Source organism: Centroberyx gerrardi, chromosome 7, assembly GCF_048128805.1.
Source record: "Centroberyx gerrardi isolate f3 chromosome 7, fCenGer3.hap1.cur.20231027, whole genome shotgun sequence".
NCBI classification, from domain to species: Eukaryota; Metazoa; Chordata; class Actinopteri; order Beryciformes; family Berycidae; genus Centroberyx; species Centroberyx gerrardi.
The window spans coordinates 20,819,911-20,837,765 of NC_136003.1; the positions used below are offsets into that span (position 1 = coordinate 20,819,911).

At 45.4% G+C, this 17,855-nt stretch overlaps 1 protein-coding gene across 1 annotated transcript in view; it reads right to left on the minus strand.

Annotated features, from left to right (window-relative positions):
• Nucleotides 1-17,855, minus strand: part of kcnt2b (potassium sodium-activated channel subfamily T member 2b) — a 41,016-nt gene that overhangs the window by 20,471 nt on the left and 2,690 nt on the right. The window contains exons 2-8 of the mRNA XM_078284518.1: nt 8,751-8,830; nt 7,524-7,626; nt 6,187-6,235; nt 4,062-4,121; nt 3,286-3,360; nt 2,931-3,014; nt 2,357-2,451 (exon numbers count right to left, since the gene is read on the minus strand). Of these exons, the coding sequence (XP_078140644.1) occupies nt 2,357-2,451; nt 2,931-3,014; nt 3,286-3,360; nt 4,062-4,121; nt 6,187-6,235; nt 7,524-7,626; nt 8,751-8,830 (546 nt within the window). The remainder of the gene's footprint in view (nt 1-2,356; nt 2,452-2,930; nt 3,015-3,285; nt 3,361-4,061; nt 4,122-6,186; nt 6,236-7,523; nt 7,627-8,750; nt 8,831-17,855) is intronic.

A 17,855-nucleotide genomic window follows, 5' to 3' on the forward strand; every position in this document is an offset into this window, starting at 1 on the left:
CCTTCACATGCTCAGTGAAGTGTGGGTGGGCCTTTGGTACGTGCTCATGGGAGGCACACTGCAAAAAACGTCCATCTTAACAAGTCATTTAGTCTCATATTCAGCCTTGAAATCTTATTTTTCTTAAACCAAGCGAAAACACCTGCCAATAAAGTGAGATAATTTTACTTGTTTCCAATGCAGTTTCACTTTTTTTTTTTTAGAAATGAGTGTCAATATCTTGAAACAAGTCAGAAAAAGGCAGATCACTGCACTACTATCAAGAAAATGAAACTTGATTCTACTAATTCTTGAAACAAATTGATTTGCATTGGAAACAAGTGACATTTCTAACCTCACAGGCAGATTTTTTTTTTACTTATTTCAATAAAATTACGATTCTAGGTTTCAATAATAGACTAAATGACGGGTTAAGATGGATATTTTTTGCAGTACAGTGTTACTGTATGTAGGGTTGTCAAAAGTATCGATACTTCGATAAGTATCGATACTAAAAATTTTAAACGGATACAATACTTATTTGCAACAGTATCGGCTTTCTCTTAATGAAAAATCAAACATTATTTCTCCGCCTCCACTAGCCACACACACACACACACACACACACACACACACACACCTGCCCACAGCCCCTCCTCTCACTAGCAGCAGTCAGCTGGGTCGTTGCCTCAGTCAGCAAACGATGCTACAGAGAGGAGCCGACGAAGGGGGGTAACACGTCAAACTTGGCGAAGCACCTTAAGGACCGACACGCCAGTCTATATTAAAGAATTTCGAGAGATTAGCGAAAGCTCCCGTTTCAACATCACTGAAGCATTAAACATTTATCATAAAAGTTAACGTACCCTGCACATCATCCGTTTTAGTTTAGCTAGCAAGCCAAACGTTAGCTACAGAGCTAGCTAACGTCATCAAGTAGGTTTGCCAGATGCCCGGTTTTCGACCGGGCTGTCCGGTTTTCAGATGCATTGTCCGGCCCGGTCAGAAGGCTCGACCGGACATTGAAATGTCCGATTAAAATCATTCTGTCAATAATAATACACTAACTCTAGCCCTGCTGATTTTTCCCTATCATTGGTGGGTATCTGTTGCTTCAACAAGCTAAAAGTGTTCTGATTGGCTGATGACTAGAGCAGGGTAATCTGCTGTGTAAGTGCAAAGTTTTGAATGAGTTTTATCGGGCCTATGTTATGGAGAAGCTGTCTGTCTGTCTGTCCGTCCATCTGTCTCGTTTGCACCGGGATTTCCCCCTGCGTTGTCGGATATTAAGGGACTAGTTTGGGTCTCTGTGTCTGCTTAGTTGCTTACAGTCTATGCTGCAGAGGCCAGGAGGCAATATGATGTTTCACATGCTTGTGCAGTATAAGCTCACTCCCCTCAATAAAAAAGAGCAAATCATGACGGCGATCGACACCTGTCAATCAAAAATGTGTTGTTTGATCTCAGACAACTTTAAAATATTGTTTTCATGTTAAAATTATATTTTAACATGAAAACAATATTTAAAACAAAATATAAATATTAAACAAAATATAAACAATATAAAACAATATTTAAAAAAAAAAAGATTGAAAATTCATTTTTTTCCCCCGTGGTATTGAAAATGGTATCGCATATCGATATTTTCCTGGGTATTGTATCGAAGTTAGAAATTCTAGTATCGTGACAACCCTAACTGTATGTTCCTGTTTGTGTGTATGTTTACGTGTGTGTGTGTGTGTGTGTGGAGATGTGGGTGGATGCACGCATGAGAGCCTTTCTGGGACATGTGTGTGTGTATGTATGTGTGTGTGTGTGTGTGTGTGTGTGTGTGTGAGCGTACATACACAAGTGCAAGGTGTGCGCGTCTTTAAGGGACAGATGAGTCAACAGTCGACTGTCAGTCATGAAAAGGTCAGAGAGTTTCGCTCACGCTGCGTCTTGGATCTTCTGGATTAGCTGAGGCTTTCACACCGGATATACAATGAGCTGACACATCCTCCACATGCGCTGAAGCGATCGCCGGTTTCTCATTTCAGAGCACTATCTCACTCATACAGTTACTGCTCTTGCTCTTGCTCTTCCTCTCTCTTTGCCCCAGGAGCGCCACGTTCTTATCCTCCTATCTTACTCTCTCTCCACATGTCACACCGCTGCCTTGCATCTCTCATCCTCCTCTTCTCCCCCATCTCGCTTCCCTCCGGCCTCCTCCTTCGGTCCTTACTCCTTCCCTCATCCTAACCCCGGGGCTATTACCCTCTCTTCTCCTCCCTTCTCTTCGTCCCTCCCCACCATCTACTTCCCTTCTCCTCTCCTCTCCTCTCCTCTCCTCTCGCTCCCTCCCTCTCGGTTCAGTGTTGGGAGTGTGGGTACCCACCAAGTGAACATGAGGCAGACCAGCGTGCTGATGAGTATCACCACCTGGTTAAACATGGCTGAGTGGGTCCGCTGGATCGCCCTGTGGAGATCATTCTGCAGAGAGAGAGAGAGAGAGAGAGAGGTAGACAGAGAGAAAAGGATGATAGTTATGGCCCCCAAAGTACTGCATTGTGAAAATGTATAATGTGGATCAATTGTGCTTGATGAAGAATAGAAGGAAAAAGACAATAGAAACACAATGGATGCAATCTCAAAATGCACTAAAAGGGAGATGCGAATGAGAGTGTGTTTGAATATATGGAACTAAGAGGGAGGCAATTAGGTTTATTTAAAATGCAAAGTAAGAGGAGTTTGCTGGATGTGACAGACAGACTGAAGCAGGAAAAAGAGAATAGCTTCAGTCAATACAAAGTCCAAGACGCAAGTTCTGCTGTTTTGCGACTGCTTTACCTTCAAGGCAGAGAGTTTGACATAGAGATATAGAGATAAAGGACAATTGCATGCCACAAAAAAGACACACTGAGATCTTGTGATGAAAGGAATGGAAAAAAGGAAGATAACGCTTCACTCACTATCATGTTTTCCAAGGCGTGTTTGGCCAGCCAGCAATTGAGAAATACAGGGATGAACAGATTTCTGAGGGAGGGCAAAATCACCTGTCAAGAAGAGAAAGCTTCAGTCTGCTTGGCTGTCTGTCCTGTCATTTATTCATAGTGTACAATCACAGGATACATAGCGAGGAAATAGGGGTTGTGTGAGGGATGTATGTGTTGTGATCGCCTTGCTGTATTATTGTAGCAGGTACTGGATGTGTGAAGTGCATTCCTGCGGGGGACTGGGAGTACGGTGCTTGACGGCCAAAACAAATGGCTGCTTGAGAGAGTCCCAGCGCTGTCAACGCTCAGTAACGCATGGCCTTCCACTCACAGTGATCATGAAGGGAACGGCGCTGATCATCTCCAGAATGAAGGGGACACGTAGTACTTGCTCCCAAACGTTGCCCTGGAAACACAGACCACACACAGGGGTCAGGGAACTCCATTGTCATGGCGACCTACGGGGATTACCGACCAACTGGCCCGACCGCCGGGAACGGAAGGGGTAGAAATTGGCCGGCTTTCACACCATCGGAAAAGAGTGGGATGCATAAAGGTTACGCAACTCGCTCCCCGCCTTTGGAGAGAAAAGCAGCATTACTCAGTTTCCGCTAAGCCTTCCTGTTCAATTAAGATGTCAGCCGCGGGTGTTTTTATGTGTCTGCCGCCTGCGTACGGCTGACCCGAGACTGACTAGTGTAGGTGGACGGGCACAGGGTATGTCCACAGGAATCAATCAGGTTTAAATGCTAAGGCCTCCAGCCTCCTGAATAATCTGCAGGGTGAGCCCTTCATAGGCTTATTGTGTGAAGTACATCAAAGGCAAGGCAACCCGCCGACGGATCGCTCCCCGACTGGAGCAACACCGGGACATCCAGTCACTCTTTCTGATTTATCAGTACAAAAAAGTCTCAAGTAGCTTTCCAAATGCGGGAGCAAAAGAGCAGCATCAGGGGGGAAAGAAGACTACAGTAAAGTTGAGAAAGAACACAGTGTGTGTGTGTGGTGAACACACACACACACACACACACATACACACACATATGTCATAGCCACAGGCAGTGCATGAGGCTTTAGACGGGCTGTAATGGGCTCTGTGTAACTCACCTTGTAGCTGAGGTACACCAGCAACATAGTTTCTGAAAAGCTGATGAAAGCCACAAGCACCTGCAAAGAGAAGGCGGAGAGAGAGAGAGAGAGAGCGAGGGCAGGAGAGAAAGTGAGAGACACACAGACAGAGAGGGAGAGGCAGGGGGGAGCGGGGATAGACAGAGAGAGACCAGAGCGGAGAGAAATTAGGAGTCGTGGAGATAGAAAAGGAGAGCGTGGGTGGAATGCGTGGGCGTTTTGATGACTGAGCTTCAGAGGCAGGCGCGGAGGCAAGGGGGCGCTAGGGGGCGCTTGAGCTACCCCTGGAATGAGCCAAACTCCCCCTAAGCACCCCCTGCAATTTTCTTTGGAGAAAAAAATAAATAAAGCTCTATATGAAAAGCTCTATATGAAAATATAAATCCTACTGACCTCTGCTAAAGTGTGGTGTGATTGGTTGCTCTGAGTTTTGTTGTGAGAGTCAAAGAGATTAGGATAATTTAGCTATAGGTGCTCAATTAAGCTGCTTAGCTGTGGACTGTGGTGTGTCAAGATAGACCGATTTGTAATTTCTTTAAAACGAGGAAGGATGGAGGACGGCGAACGTGAAAAAAATGGATAATGGCAAGGTGGTGAGGCCTATAACGTTATCGCTACGGAGGAAGAGGAAGGTGATGGCAGAAGAGGGACCCGAAGCCTAGAGAGGGACTGGGAGATTGAGGAAAATTCTCCAACTGAAAATGAAAGTGTGGGGGAAACCTGTAGGCTACACTAGCCCTGCAAGCAATCCCACCACTGGCCCCGTGGATTTAAGTCAAGGGGAAGGACCAAGGCGTCCTCAACTAAAGTTGTACCCCACCCGACCATTTGGCTCTCAGCAAAGTCACGGCAGATGCAGCTTTCTGTTACGCATGTTGGCATCAACAAGCTATGGAAGCTATGGATTGGACATTGACAGTGTGATTGACCGCTTTGCTGTGAACCACAAAAACAGGCGGATCATTCTTCTGTGACTAGTGATTAGAGTGCACATTTTTTTGGTTGCCGATTTTAAGTGACTAGTTATTATCAGCAATGAGTGGGCCAATCATAACAGTGTGATCATGTGAGAAGTACCATCTACACAGTGAGCTTCCTCGGTTGCTTGCTTTTAGACCATTGGCAGTGAGTCGAGTCAGAGCTCCGCCCTTGCAACTACTGAAGCTGTCCAGCACAGTCCACTGTACAGTCCTGTCAGTGGTGTGCCGTCTGTATAGGCTGGTTGTTGTGTAGCAAAACTGGTTGTTATGTAGCGCTGTCTATATGAATGGTTCTATTGCTTTTTACTATAGCACATACTGTATGATGAATGGATGTGCCTGTGTATGTGGCACTGTTTGTTTACATGACTAATACAGTGATTAATTTGTCTGATATAGCACATTTTTAAATCTTTTGTGTAACTTCTGACTATATAAACACTTGATTTGCCGTCTAATATTGTGTGCATAGCTGCATAGCCTTGTGTCTAACTGGACTCGGTGTTGTATCATATACAGTCTAATAGGTATAGGTCTAAATACAGTCAGTCTTCAGCTCATTGAAGCACGCACATGCATATAATGTTGGGTTGGGGATTTGGCTCCCAATGGAAAAACAGTGGCCCTCCTTGTGTAGCAATATAGCCTAATTCACACTCTAGTCTATTGTTATTATTATTTTTTATATTATTAAGAAAAAAGTTAGCACCTGCTGTTAATAATTAAGCTCCCCCAGCCACAATTATCTGCAGCCGCTACTATTCAGAGGGAATAGGTTTAAGTGAAGCAAGAGATGTTTTGGTGTGTGTGTGTGTGTGCGTGTGCGTGTGCGTGTGCGTGCGTGTGTGTATCACATAAGTGTTAATATATACGTAAAGTGCAAGTCAAGTACAATTAGCTGATTTCATGTTGCTGTTTGTTTTCCAAAGATGATGTGAACATAAATAAATAAGCAATAGACCAGAGGGGATGCAGAAATGTTGATGTTTATGTATTTGTTTGTGTGTGTGTGTGTGTGTGTGTGTGTGTCCGCCTGTGGGTGTGTGTGCTCGGTGTATGCAGGTGTGTGTGTGTGTAAACAGACTGAAGCCTTGTTTACACAGGAGTTTGCTGGTCTGTCTGACCTGCAGTGCCCAGAGGGGTAGAGGCCTATCCACCCAGATGATCAGTTTCCTACAGAGCGTAAGAAAAGGACAGAGAGAGAGAGAGAGAGAGAGAGAGAGAGAGAGAGACAGAGTGAGTAGAGAAAAGAGCAGCAGCAAAAGGCAAAAAAAAAAGGAAATGAGACAGCAAGAGGCAAAAGTTAGAGGCCAATAAATCGGAAAAGATATTAAAATTCTTATTCGTCCAACACAATGATGCTCAGCAAAGACCATAAACGGAACTCATGTCACTACATTACATTTAATTACGCTGTTTACAACTGAGCGGCTCCTGACTACACAGCTGCCAGTGTGGTCGCATTGTGAGCGAAAAGTAATATTCACACAGTCAAATGGAAATTTACAGCCTTATTGTGAGAGAAAGGCCCACTTTTGCAGAGGCACCCTGGGGCTTATCATGGCCGCTTGCCTGCCTGCGCTCTGATTCGCTCCTGTGAGTCTGCTGCCCGGAGCAGGAGGCAGCCCATCCCTTTACTGAGCTCACTCTGTCATGCTCCTTATTCATTTGGAGCCAGAGCTTAGCCAGTGTCAGCAGCCACCAATCAGATCAATAGGTCCCCGAGCAGGAGACATGGCATCGCCCCAGGACCCCTTACGCCTCCTAATTTCTCTCTCTCTATCTCTCTGTCTCTCTCTCCCTCTCTCTCACTGTATATTACATGCTTTATCTCCACTAGACGGCTGTTGATTAGGCTACACAGGCAATACATATGTATTATGTTGGCATGTAATCCATACTGTGGCACTGTGACAAATGAATGTGGATCTGTAATGCTCAATACCAGCATCCTGAGCTGCGCCAGTTAAGTGAAGTTGCATTGATTGTGTTATACAAACGTCTCGGCCCGGTCCGGTATCAGCGATGCCGGTCCTCCGGGGTGTGTAGCGCCGTGACCCTTTGCTCCGGGCCAAAGCCATCGCTCCTAATTAGAGAGCTGCATGCTTACCAGTCAAACTCGGTCCAGGGACGGGATGACGCGTTCTGCTTGGTGCAGTTCACTCCGCTCACGCTGCAAAGGGGCGACACACAGAGACGATAACGGAACTAACTTGCTGTCCAACTCTCTTTGAACTCCCATCCCTTCCCCTCAGCCCAAATATCAGTTTATTTCCCTGATTCCACTTCCACTCTATCTTCTCCGATCATAATCTGGCATTCAATCCTTTTAGGGGATACTCTATACACACTGTTATCTCATCTATTGACCCGCCACAGCCGCTCCTGCTATCGGGCTTCCACACTCACAGAGACTTTGTTTCACCTCATTAAGCCCCTGTTATCACCCGCTCTCTCTCACCAGTCCTGTCTCGCCTCTTGCGGATTGTCCAATAGGACTCTGACAATGTAGAGGAGGCAGCTCAGCACTTTCAGAGCGAAGTTAAACATTCGCACCCGCAGACCTGCAACGCAAAGAGAGTACACTCGGTCAAAGAAATAAACATCCGGGGGCCTCTTTCATAAAAAATGGACTTTGATTTAATCTTTAAAGTGATCTTAAGATCATTTTTCAAGTTGTGTTTATGCCTTATTTATAAATATATGCGAGTGAATAAAGCTGCGTATGCTTGTTTAAAGAAGCATCCCAATGCCTTACACACCTATAATGTATAAATCACAGTTGAGCTTCAATTTGAACACATGTCGCACAAATCTAATAGAATAGCTCTGGGGAACCGATTGCAGCTCACAAGCCATTCATCATCATGGGCAAAAAAAATCAGCCTATAGTCCCTAAAAACTTTCAAGACATAATTTACCATGTCTTCCAATAAAACCAGCAGCCATGATTGAATGATAATTGTTTGCTTAATGTAGCAGAAAATTTATAGGATATCTTATCCTGTCTTTAATATAAAACACCTTGGGCCTGATAATGAATCTTGCATTCCTGACATCTCAAAGTTTCTGCACACTACCAGTAATTGGCCTCTTAATATAAAGTTGTGAACACTTAAGATTCAATAATAAGCCTGACAGTTTTCTTGTAACATTAAACTCATTTTGAAGAATGGTATCAACATCATTAATATTTTTCAGCCTCTTCATATTTATGCAGTACACACAAAACCCGCCGTGCAATACCTCAGTATAACCAGCAGGTAATGCATGTGTGTCAAATGTAAACCTGCTGCTAGAACCATTTTCCATGTCAACCTGAGGTTTTACGCTACTTTTTTTGTGATTTTCTGTGTACAGGTGACACCAAATATGACGGTAAGACCTTTCTATAAAGAAGGCCCCAGATATTCTAAACCGCCATATAGCACAGAAACACAAAACAGTCACAAGGAACGGACAAGTTGAATAACTGGCAATGAACGTCAAGCAAGAAGAACGGCACTTCACGTCACGTCACACTAAAACAAATAACCAACACTCAAAAAACACATCACTTAAACCAAAAATATCAGCCAATCATATGGATGAAACCTTGAAAAAAAAACAACAACACATACACGGTACAGGAAAGGCACCCGGACCAGTTACAGACAGTAAGCGTCATCCCAAACGCAGGTAAACTCACTGGATCTTTGGTTTTTGATGAAGAACAGCTTGAGGCGCTCCTTGAAAGTGTTTTCATTCACATAGAACTCTACCTGCACCCTAAAGGAGGGATGGAGAGATGGGCAGAGAGAGAGAGAGAGAGAGAGAGAGAGAGATAAGGGGGGTTGCAAGAGAAAAAAAAGAAGTATGCAGGTGGTGCTGCAGGACATCGAGGAGATAAAATACTTTTTTTTATGGAGACAGACTGAAGGAAGAAGGGAGGCAAGTGGAGGGTTGAGAGAGAGAGAGAGAGAGAGAGAGAGAGAAGGGAACGGCATGCCAGCGAGGCAGAAAGAGGATACAATGGAGTGGATTGGACACAGAAAGGGTGATAATGATTATACGAACACTGATAAGTTGGGAAATAAGAGTGTGGCTGGCTGCATTAAAGACTAATGGGTTTTGGAGGAAATGGTGTTCCTGCTCGTCTGCCTGCCCATAGGCCCAGACAGCTGCAGTCAGTCTCGTTATCTCCACTGATTAAATATAGAGCAACAAATTACTTCCCTCTGATGTTTCTGCTGAACATGGGAGGCCATAATTACTGTTCTTTCTCCCTTTCCATCCTGGCGCCCTGCTGCCAGAGGGACAGGCCCTCACACACACACACACCTACGCACACAAGCCTGAAATACACACCTGGAATTGGGTCATTAGGATTATTAGGCCATTCACACGCCCACCAGACATAGAGAGACAGACTGAAAGTGACAAAGGGACACATCTCAGCGCTCATACGCACAGACACACATATACTGTATATACTGTATACTGTCTCCCCGCATGGCATGGACACACACACTCATACAAACCAGCATGTGACAAGCAGACAAGTCTGCTTGTCACATGCTTGTCTGACAAGACAGTCTCAAGATGACTGTATTTCCTGTTGGACCACCTCGGGGGAGAGTGCTCAGTGCCCTGCTCTCCTTTCATCCTATGGAGAGGTGCCCGGAGAGAAGAGTGGATGACTCAGGTCCAGGATGAAAAAAACACACAAGGCCCGGCTCGCCGGTGGTCTCTCCACAACGCACGGGCAGATGAAAGCAAGACAGACCACAATCTATTCTCCTGCCTGGAGGAAGAGGGAGAGGAGGGGGGGAAGGGAGGAAGGGGGGAAGGGAGGGGGGGGGAGGGGGGAAAGGGAGGAAGGGAGGGAGGAGGGAGGGGAGGGAGGAGGGGGGGGGGGGGCTGGGGGGGGGGGGGGGGGTCTTCCCAGGGGTTCCAGAGTGATGGTAAACCAGGAACCCCACATGGACAGACACACAGACCAAAACTTCACCACACACTCCCAGCAGCACGTGAGGGTGGGGGATGGATGGGGGGTGGGTGGGGGAATTTCCTCTTTGTTGCTATGGCGACAGAGGATTCGTTGTCTTTTTCCTCTCTCTCTCTTTCTCTCGCTCTCTCTCTCTCTCACACATGAGCAGACGAGAGCAAACATACATGCTTGTGAAGTGTGTTCAGCCATCGTAACCGATAGCCCCATTCCAACTTGTTGACGGCTCCCTTCACTCTGAGCAGCCCGCTGACTGTTTGACAGTAATGTTTTTGCGCAGATGACGGACACCAGAGGAACATGCAGGGATGCGCTGCGATCCCGGCTCACAGAAACCCAGGGGTGTGTAATTGTACCTTTTGATTAGAAAATGACTTTCCAACGAATTGATGGAAACACGGAAAGCAGTATTAGTGGTCGTAGGCAGTGGGGAGAATTGTCTGCAAGCGAATGATTTTGTGTGTGTGTGTGTGTGTGTGTGTGTGTGTGTGTGGTGAGACATACGATGCTAATTGATCATATGACTACATGATTCCTTTCATTTAAGCAACAGGGCAATCAAACATGGGGCCAATAAGTGCAGCGATCCATTATCATCAGTTCATGAAGTAAAACTAATTACCGATCCACAGCCTTATGAAAAGGCAAAGCAAGGCCATAGAATTAAAGTCATCCTACATCTGAGAACAGACTTTTGTGAAACGATGACATAAGCTGACTAGCAATGTGCGTTCAGTTGGGTTCTCCACAGCTATAACCAGATGCTGAGTCCTAAATTGGCTCTGATAAGATCAGAGCGCATAAACTGTCTTTGGAAATGCCGCACTTTGTCTGAAGGCCTCCACTGAGGCAACTTTCTGGTTATCGTCCTCATAAAAAACAAAAATGGTAAGAGCTTTAATGTTCCCATTTCTCCTCTGCTAATGTGTTCTTTTACAACCAAATCCATCAGGCACCGCACCTCCATGTCTCCTGTCCCTTAGTGACCATGTTTTTCTATCCTTTGCCAAATCTCCTTTTCATACTGCCTCCGTCTTATTTCCTTAAGACGCTTAAGGTAACATGTGCTCTTAAATCCAACCATCCGTGCATATCTCCATTCATCAAAGTCCACAAAGTCCCTTCAAACTCTGTGGTAAGAACAGAAGCTGTGATAACTTCCCCCGGAGAAGAGGAACATTTCAGAGGTCATTTTACTCTTGATGCATTTCTCTAAGCGGGAGCTTTTCCACTTGAGTGTACAACAGAGGATGAGAAGTAAAGTGGAAATATAGCCCAATAAAGAGTTGAGCTGTGGGATAGATTGAGAGTCGGGATCTGTAATCTAGGGGGAGGGTGAGACAGAAAAACATATTAAAAACTCATAAAGAGCTTTGTTTCAAAACAAAGGACACGCAGGCACACAACGATGGCACCTCTCGGCAATACACACAAATCTGCCCCCGAGGCCTTCTAAAGAGCAACAGAAAAATACATGATTAAATAACTGCTTTGGAAGGAAGAAAAAAAATGCTGCCAGGTGAAACAAACAACCATTTCATATAGACACATTACATTATGAACCGTGGTCCAGAGCGAACAAAGTGGTAAAATGACGCAATCAGGTTCAACAGTGAGGTGAGAGAATAACCCTCTCTCTCTCTCTCTCTCTCTCTCTGTCTGTCTCTCTCTCTCTCTCATCTCTCTCTCCTCCTCTCTTAAGCTATACATTTATCCAATCAATTATTTTCACACTGTGTGCTTGTTTCCAGCCTGAAAGGCACCTAAACCACAGATCATCCCGTAGGGCTCAATAAAGCCAAAGCAAAGGTCTTTCTTTAAGTGCTATAAGAGACCATGGAGAGGAAGGGGGGCATGGCAGTGCATTTACTGAGCCATGCAAAACTGGGGGAATTTGCATTTCTGCATTTGCATTTACACTGCGAGAGTTAAAGAGAGAGACAGAAAAACAGGCGGACAAAAAGACAGAGAGATAAATAGACGCAGACGGACGGACAGACAGAGGGATATGCGGGGGAGGATCTTTGAGAGAGAGAGCTGGACCTTGTTCTCCTGCTGCTTCCACCCATGCTTATGCTCCATAATGACACAGCACAGGGCATCTAATGACACAGAGGGAGAGACTACAGAGAACCAACTCTTTACATGCACAGCAACACTGGCTCATCACAACCTCCGTACACAACTCAGAAATAGCATGCATACCACAGTGAGGTAAAATAAAAAAAAGAAAAAGAAAAGAGAAAGTAAGCATCTGTTAGATTCTATCCGCTAAACCCGGTGCTTTCTCTGCAAGATCAAGGACATGAAGCTTCATTATGTTCAATTAAGGGAATTCAAGCAGAAATGGAAATTTAGACTCAGTAAAAACCAAAGCCCATTACGCATATTAAAACATGCTATAAATAGAGAAGAGGTATCAGAGTGGCCATAATTTAAAGAAAAACTGCATTACACAAAGACAAAATCAGGCTGAATCCATGTACAATCACAGCGCTGCCTGCCAGATCAATACCACATTTCTGCATTGTCTTTCATATGGACCGCTGTGACATGGCAATGAGGGTGAATGATTGCCTTGGTATTTACTTCACAAACCTCTCTAAGATGTACAATATCAAGGAGAGGAAAGGACTGAGATGAATAAGAGAAGAAAAAATCTTCTCTAAAAAAGGAGGCTGTTGACATCGGCGCTCCGCTGGAAATTTCTATTTGAGCAAGAAGCACTCTCACGCATCTGGAAAAGCGTTCCGTAGAGATATGCTGATGACTATAAAGCCGGGGTGAAGTGGATTACTCAACATATTGGCGGAGATGAATGGGTGAACGGGGGATCCTCGGGGAGACGAGGGCACGGTTAAGACAGAGAAGACGGGGGAGGAGCAGACAAAGAGCGCGCAACAATGACAAACACAGGCGACGAATGAGGGCAGGAGAATTCAATGGGATGACAGGAGGCGACGAAATTGCACACCGCCACAGGGGCCGGTCTAACAGCTTAAGAGAGGCAAGGTGTACTCTGCTTCATCCAAGCAGCAGTGGGAGTGACACCGGGGCAACATGTCCCTGACCCAGATACACCACCATCACACACACACAGGAGACTGTGCTGATGGCAGATGGAGAAGAAGAAGAAGAAGAAGAAGAAGAAGAAGAAAGAATAAAGAGAATGAAGAGAAAATAGAGAAAATTTCCCTGCTGAAGAAATGGTGGTATAAAAGGAGCTTTTCTTTTTTTCTTCTTTTCTTTTAAGGCAGATAATGTGCAAGTTCGAACTGACCGAAAAGTGAATAAAAGAGATTGTCCAATTTTACTAATAACACTCATCGCTTCCAAGAAATTGATGTTAGCACTGTGAAGCAAGCAAGCGCTTTTTACAATTACTCAAAGATGACTGAGATGTTTTAACATTCTCTCCCTCTCTCTCCTCTCCTCTCTTTTGTTTTTTGCATAAAACAAAGGAGGAAAATCAGCCAGTCTACCCAGTGACTGATATGCTTGAGCCTGCAGCACTCACCCTGCCTCTACCCCGACTAAATGAAAGTCATCATTTACCGGAGCTGTGCGCTGTATCTTATATTGACAGTAAGTAAGCGCTGTGCTCTATAGCCTTTACTCAGAGCCATTTCCTGGACAAGCTCTGGGTTCCCATGGATTAAAACATTTCATACATCATCTGTGGAACTACCATCTCCCCCAACCCCCCCCCCCCCCCCCCCCCCCCCCAATGTAGCCAGCCGCGCTTCATCCCTCGCTCGATTGATCACTCCCTGCTTCTCGCTTAGGAAGATCTGTTTACCCATACGCTGAGTCTTTTCTTGTTTACCTGAAGGAGGAATAAAACAGGGCTTGAGTGCAAAGACTGAGTGCTTAAATGCTGAATTCACGTAAGAGCACATACGCACGCTTTGGTCCATTTGCTCAGAGAAAACTCCCCTTTCACCCCTCCTCTCTAAACCAGAAGCAAAATAAAGGCCTAAATTGGTGCACAACTCCATTAAAAGCCATCCGGCGACATTCTATCCCCCCCGTCTCCTCACATTACATTAGAGATAAGCCTCAGATGCGCACAGACGTTTAACATTTGATCGAATCAACATGAAATCTCAATCCGTTTTCAAAGTCATCCGCAAATTATCGCTTTGGAGATGATGTGTGCAACGCATAAGGGATGAAATACGAGAGGAATCGTCTCTGCGGCCTCTCCCTGGTGTCTCTCGGAGCCGAAGACAATTCCTGTGGTGTATTAAGCTAATGCAATTTGGGAGTAGGGGAGCTGCGATCAGTGGACAACTGTGTTTGTGATTCCCTCTCAACAGTGTAGCACAGCGCCTCCCCGCCCCCACACTGACGCCACCGGGCCTATCAGTAGCATCTAACACTGCCTGACCCGAGAGCGGCTCAGACACACGCTAGTCATCCCCATGGCCGCGTTAGCATCTGCGGCAGAAAAGCTCTTGAGTGTTGGCAGGGCTCGCCAAACCAAAAGGAAGCAGGGGGGCCGCTTTGGGAATTCCATATCTAGCTCATTAAAGCCTAGTGGTTGTAAAATAGGCTTGAAGCTCTGAAAATAAGGCAGTGTAAGGTCCAGAGTATCTTTCATAGATGACCACCAGGGACACACCCTTGACTGACTAAGCTGAAGGGGGTATTCTCCCTCCAGCTTCAAGCTAATTGTGTACCGCTTTAAGCCTAAGTCGAAGAATGCATGATGGGAAAAGCGGGGAAGCTCTGTGAAAGAGAGAATCTATGTCCTGTACCGCAGAGCGTCTCAGACTGGTGTCCTCCAATGATCCCTCATCACTGACAAAGATGAGAAGAGATAGCTCTTTGATCCCATCCTGCATCCTATATATATCCTAAATTATCTGCACCTAGCCACAGGCTGGATAGAGACACTGGAGCACAAAGAAAACAATCGAATTTAATAAACTCTGACTGTGAGTGAGGCCAATGGAAGTGTCTCTCCCTCGGCCTTCAGGTAATGTCTTCTCTGTACTGTACACAGCCTTCTCACAAAAGGGAACAGCGGCTCATGTTCGCCCCGGCATCATGCGCACAATTTTCTTTTCAGGAGGATCACACTCAGGCTGTATGTGAGCACTCCATGCTCACAGCCCGCCCGCCCGCCGCCCTCCCACCCTCTCCTCCAATTTGTTCTAAAAAAGACCTGTCTTTTATGTGCAGCCTTAGTGGCAACCTCACCTCTTTGCCAATATTAATTAGGTTGTGGTTGTTAGCAGCTTTTTTTTTAATTAACAGTAAGGGACACGGGACAGTGTTTCATTCGTCAGGCCTGACATGTCAGTCTTATCAGCCCACCGCTCTCTGCACCCTCCCCCCGCTTTGTTGTGGCTGCCATCAATTATGCAAGCCAGCCAATTAATTTCCATTAGTCTCTGAGTATCTTTAAGTTCACTTTACTCTGGATGTTTACCAGCAGAATATGCGCATGGCTGCGCAGTGTTTTGCACGAGTCATGAAACAAATTAGGAGGTCTGCATGCTCCCTCGTCACCCTTTCTCTCCCTCCCAGCCTCAGATCTGATAAAATCACTTTTTTCACTGTGTTTTCTCATCATACACTCCATCTGTATTGCTAACAACCTCTCTTTATGCCAGCTCAAGCTGCGCAGACATGTTGCATAATTCGTCCACAATGCTACAGTCCTCCACAGAGACACACATCAGATTAGCTTACTAAACTATCTTATTAATGATATGACTGACAACCAACTACTGTGAGCACTGAGAGGCTCACTAAATGACTCCGGGGTCCACCTCACAGTGAACTCAAGGCATTGTAAAACTGGCATGGATATTGACTATATTGATGGATCATGCTCCTCTTTGGCCTTAGTAGATTAGGCCTTGGCTGGATGAATTAAGAGGGAGGCAGAGGGAGTGGGAGGGTTAGCATGGGGAGAGAGGCTGGCGGAGACGAGACTGAGACAGAGATTGAGTGAGAGAAGATGTGGAGGCGACAGCCAATAAGAGATTGTCTTAAGGACAAAAGGCTGTCATTTGTATGGTAATCCTGGACCCAGAGGAAAGCTCCCACTGAGGCTGTCTATTGCGGAGCGACGGAGACTCCGTTGCATTTCATTTCACTTCCAACAAATTAGACAAACAAGCGGAGTTGTGGTGGGAGTCAAGTGTGTGTTTGTAGGCTGTTATGAGCATGCTATCAACACTGAAAAGAATGGTATCATGTGTGGATGCAGTGTTGGATCACAGTAATTGCTGTGCATTCAGAGAGGGGATATCCAATCTTTTGAGAATTCCTCAAACGTTATACAATGGGTGCATTTGTGAAGAAAGAGAATGAAGGATTGGAAGGTGGGAGCGTTGATTTTGGGAGAAAGACAGAGACAGCTTACTTTTCAATTTTAACCAGACTGAGAAGATTTACACGGTGGTCTCCCAGACGCTCAGAAAATCACAAATCAATACTAATATCAACAACTAACCAAATAAATTCATCCACCTCTGGGCTCTATATCAGGTTCACTATAGGCAAAAGACAGACTGCTCCTTTGACTGGCAAATCTCTCATCACCAGCCTGCAAAAGATCTGTGTTTCATTGTTTAGTCATCTGGCATTTCCCGATCAAAACAGAAGCCTCTGACTCACTGCCAGAGAATATAAACGGTGCTGGTGGAGTCAGAGCGGTGGCATTAAAACATTCCCACTGCTCGGTCCCTGACACACTTCTGCAACAGTAGGCCAATCTGCATGAACTCTGCCACAATACATCTCTGCAGCTCCGAGTGAATGACTTCCTGATATTCACAGGCAGGGGCGTTTCTGGTAATTATGGGCCCCGTGCTCAGAAGTGCACTTTCCACCATTATTCCATCTATGTCAAACGTCTCCGTCTGCCCATCCGCAACTCAAACACACCTCCACACATTAATTTACCGATCGACTATCAGACACATCCCCAATGGTGAAATGATGGGTTTTGGGCTCTACACTGAAACGGCTGTCACAACCATACTTTCCCTGTTTGAAATCTGTCTAGGGAGGAGAATTCTGTTTTAGTCTGCGCAGGAAAAACCTAGACACATTTTATCCCTGCTGGTTCCAGTTTGTCTCTGACAACTCAACAGTTGCTGTATCTAATTTTTGAGAAAGATTTATTTATTCGTTTGCAGTTTTGTAGATTTCAACCAAACCCTGTTTCAAAACTAGAACCGTGTGAAATAAAAGTATAAAGTATTTATAAATACAGAGTTGAGGACCACAAATGGCATTTTAATCCAGACACTTTAGGGGCCCTCCCTCACCCTGGGGCCACAGGTCACCAAAACAAAACTGGCGTGGGTGAACCAAAACACAGCCACTATAGACACCAGTGACAGTGTAAGCCGGCAGATTTGGAGATCCCTCCAAGTGTGTGTGTGTGAAATAAATTACAAATCAATTCCCATCTTCTAAAGGTCTGCGTTCAAGATCAAAATCCCACACCTGAGAGCTTTTAAACGGCTATGGCCCAATGTATTCCACTGAGTTAGAGGAGAGGCTCTTGAAAAGTGGGAAAAACATGGTATTGGCACTTCAATCAGAACAAAGATGGAGAGGCGAGGGGGAGAGAGGAGAGGAGAGGAGAGGAGAATGTTAAAAGAGGGTGATGTATGGACACATGGAGAGAGATGCAAGCTGAGAGGAGAGGGAGAGAGGGGGAGAGAGGGGGGAGAGACGGTCCACAGAGAGCAACAGGAGAGGGATTACAGGGCTCAGTAATGTATGTTTTCTCAGTGCAGAGTGTGAGCATAATGTGTTAAAGAGATAACTTATGCGTAC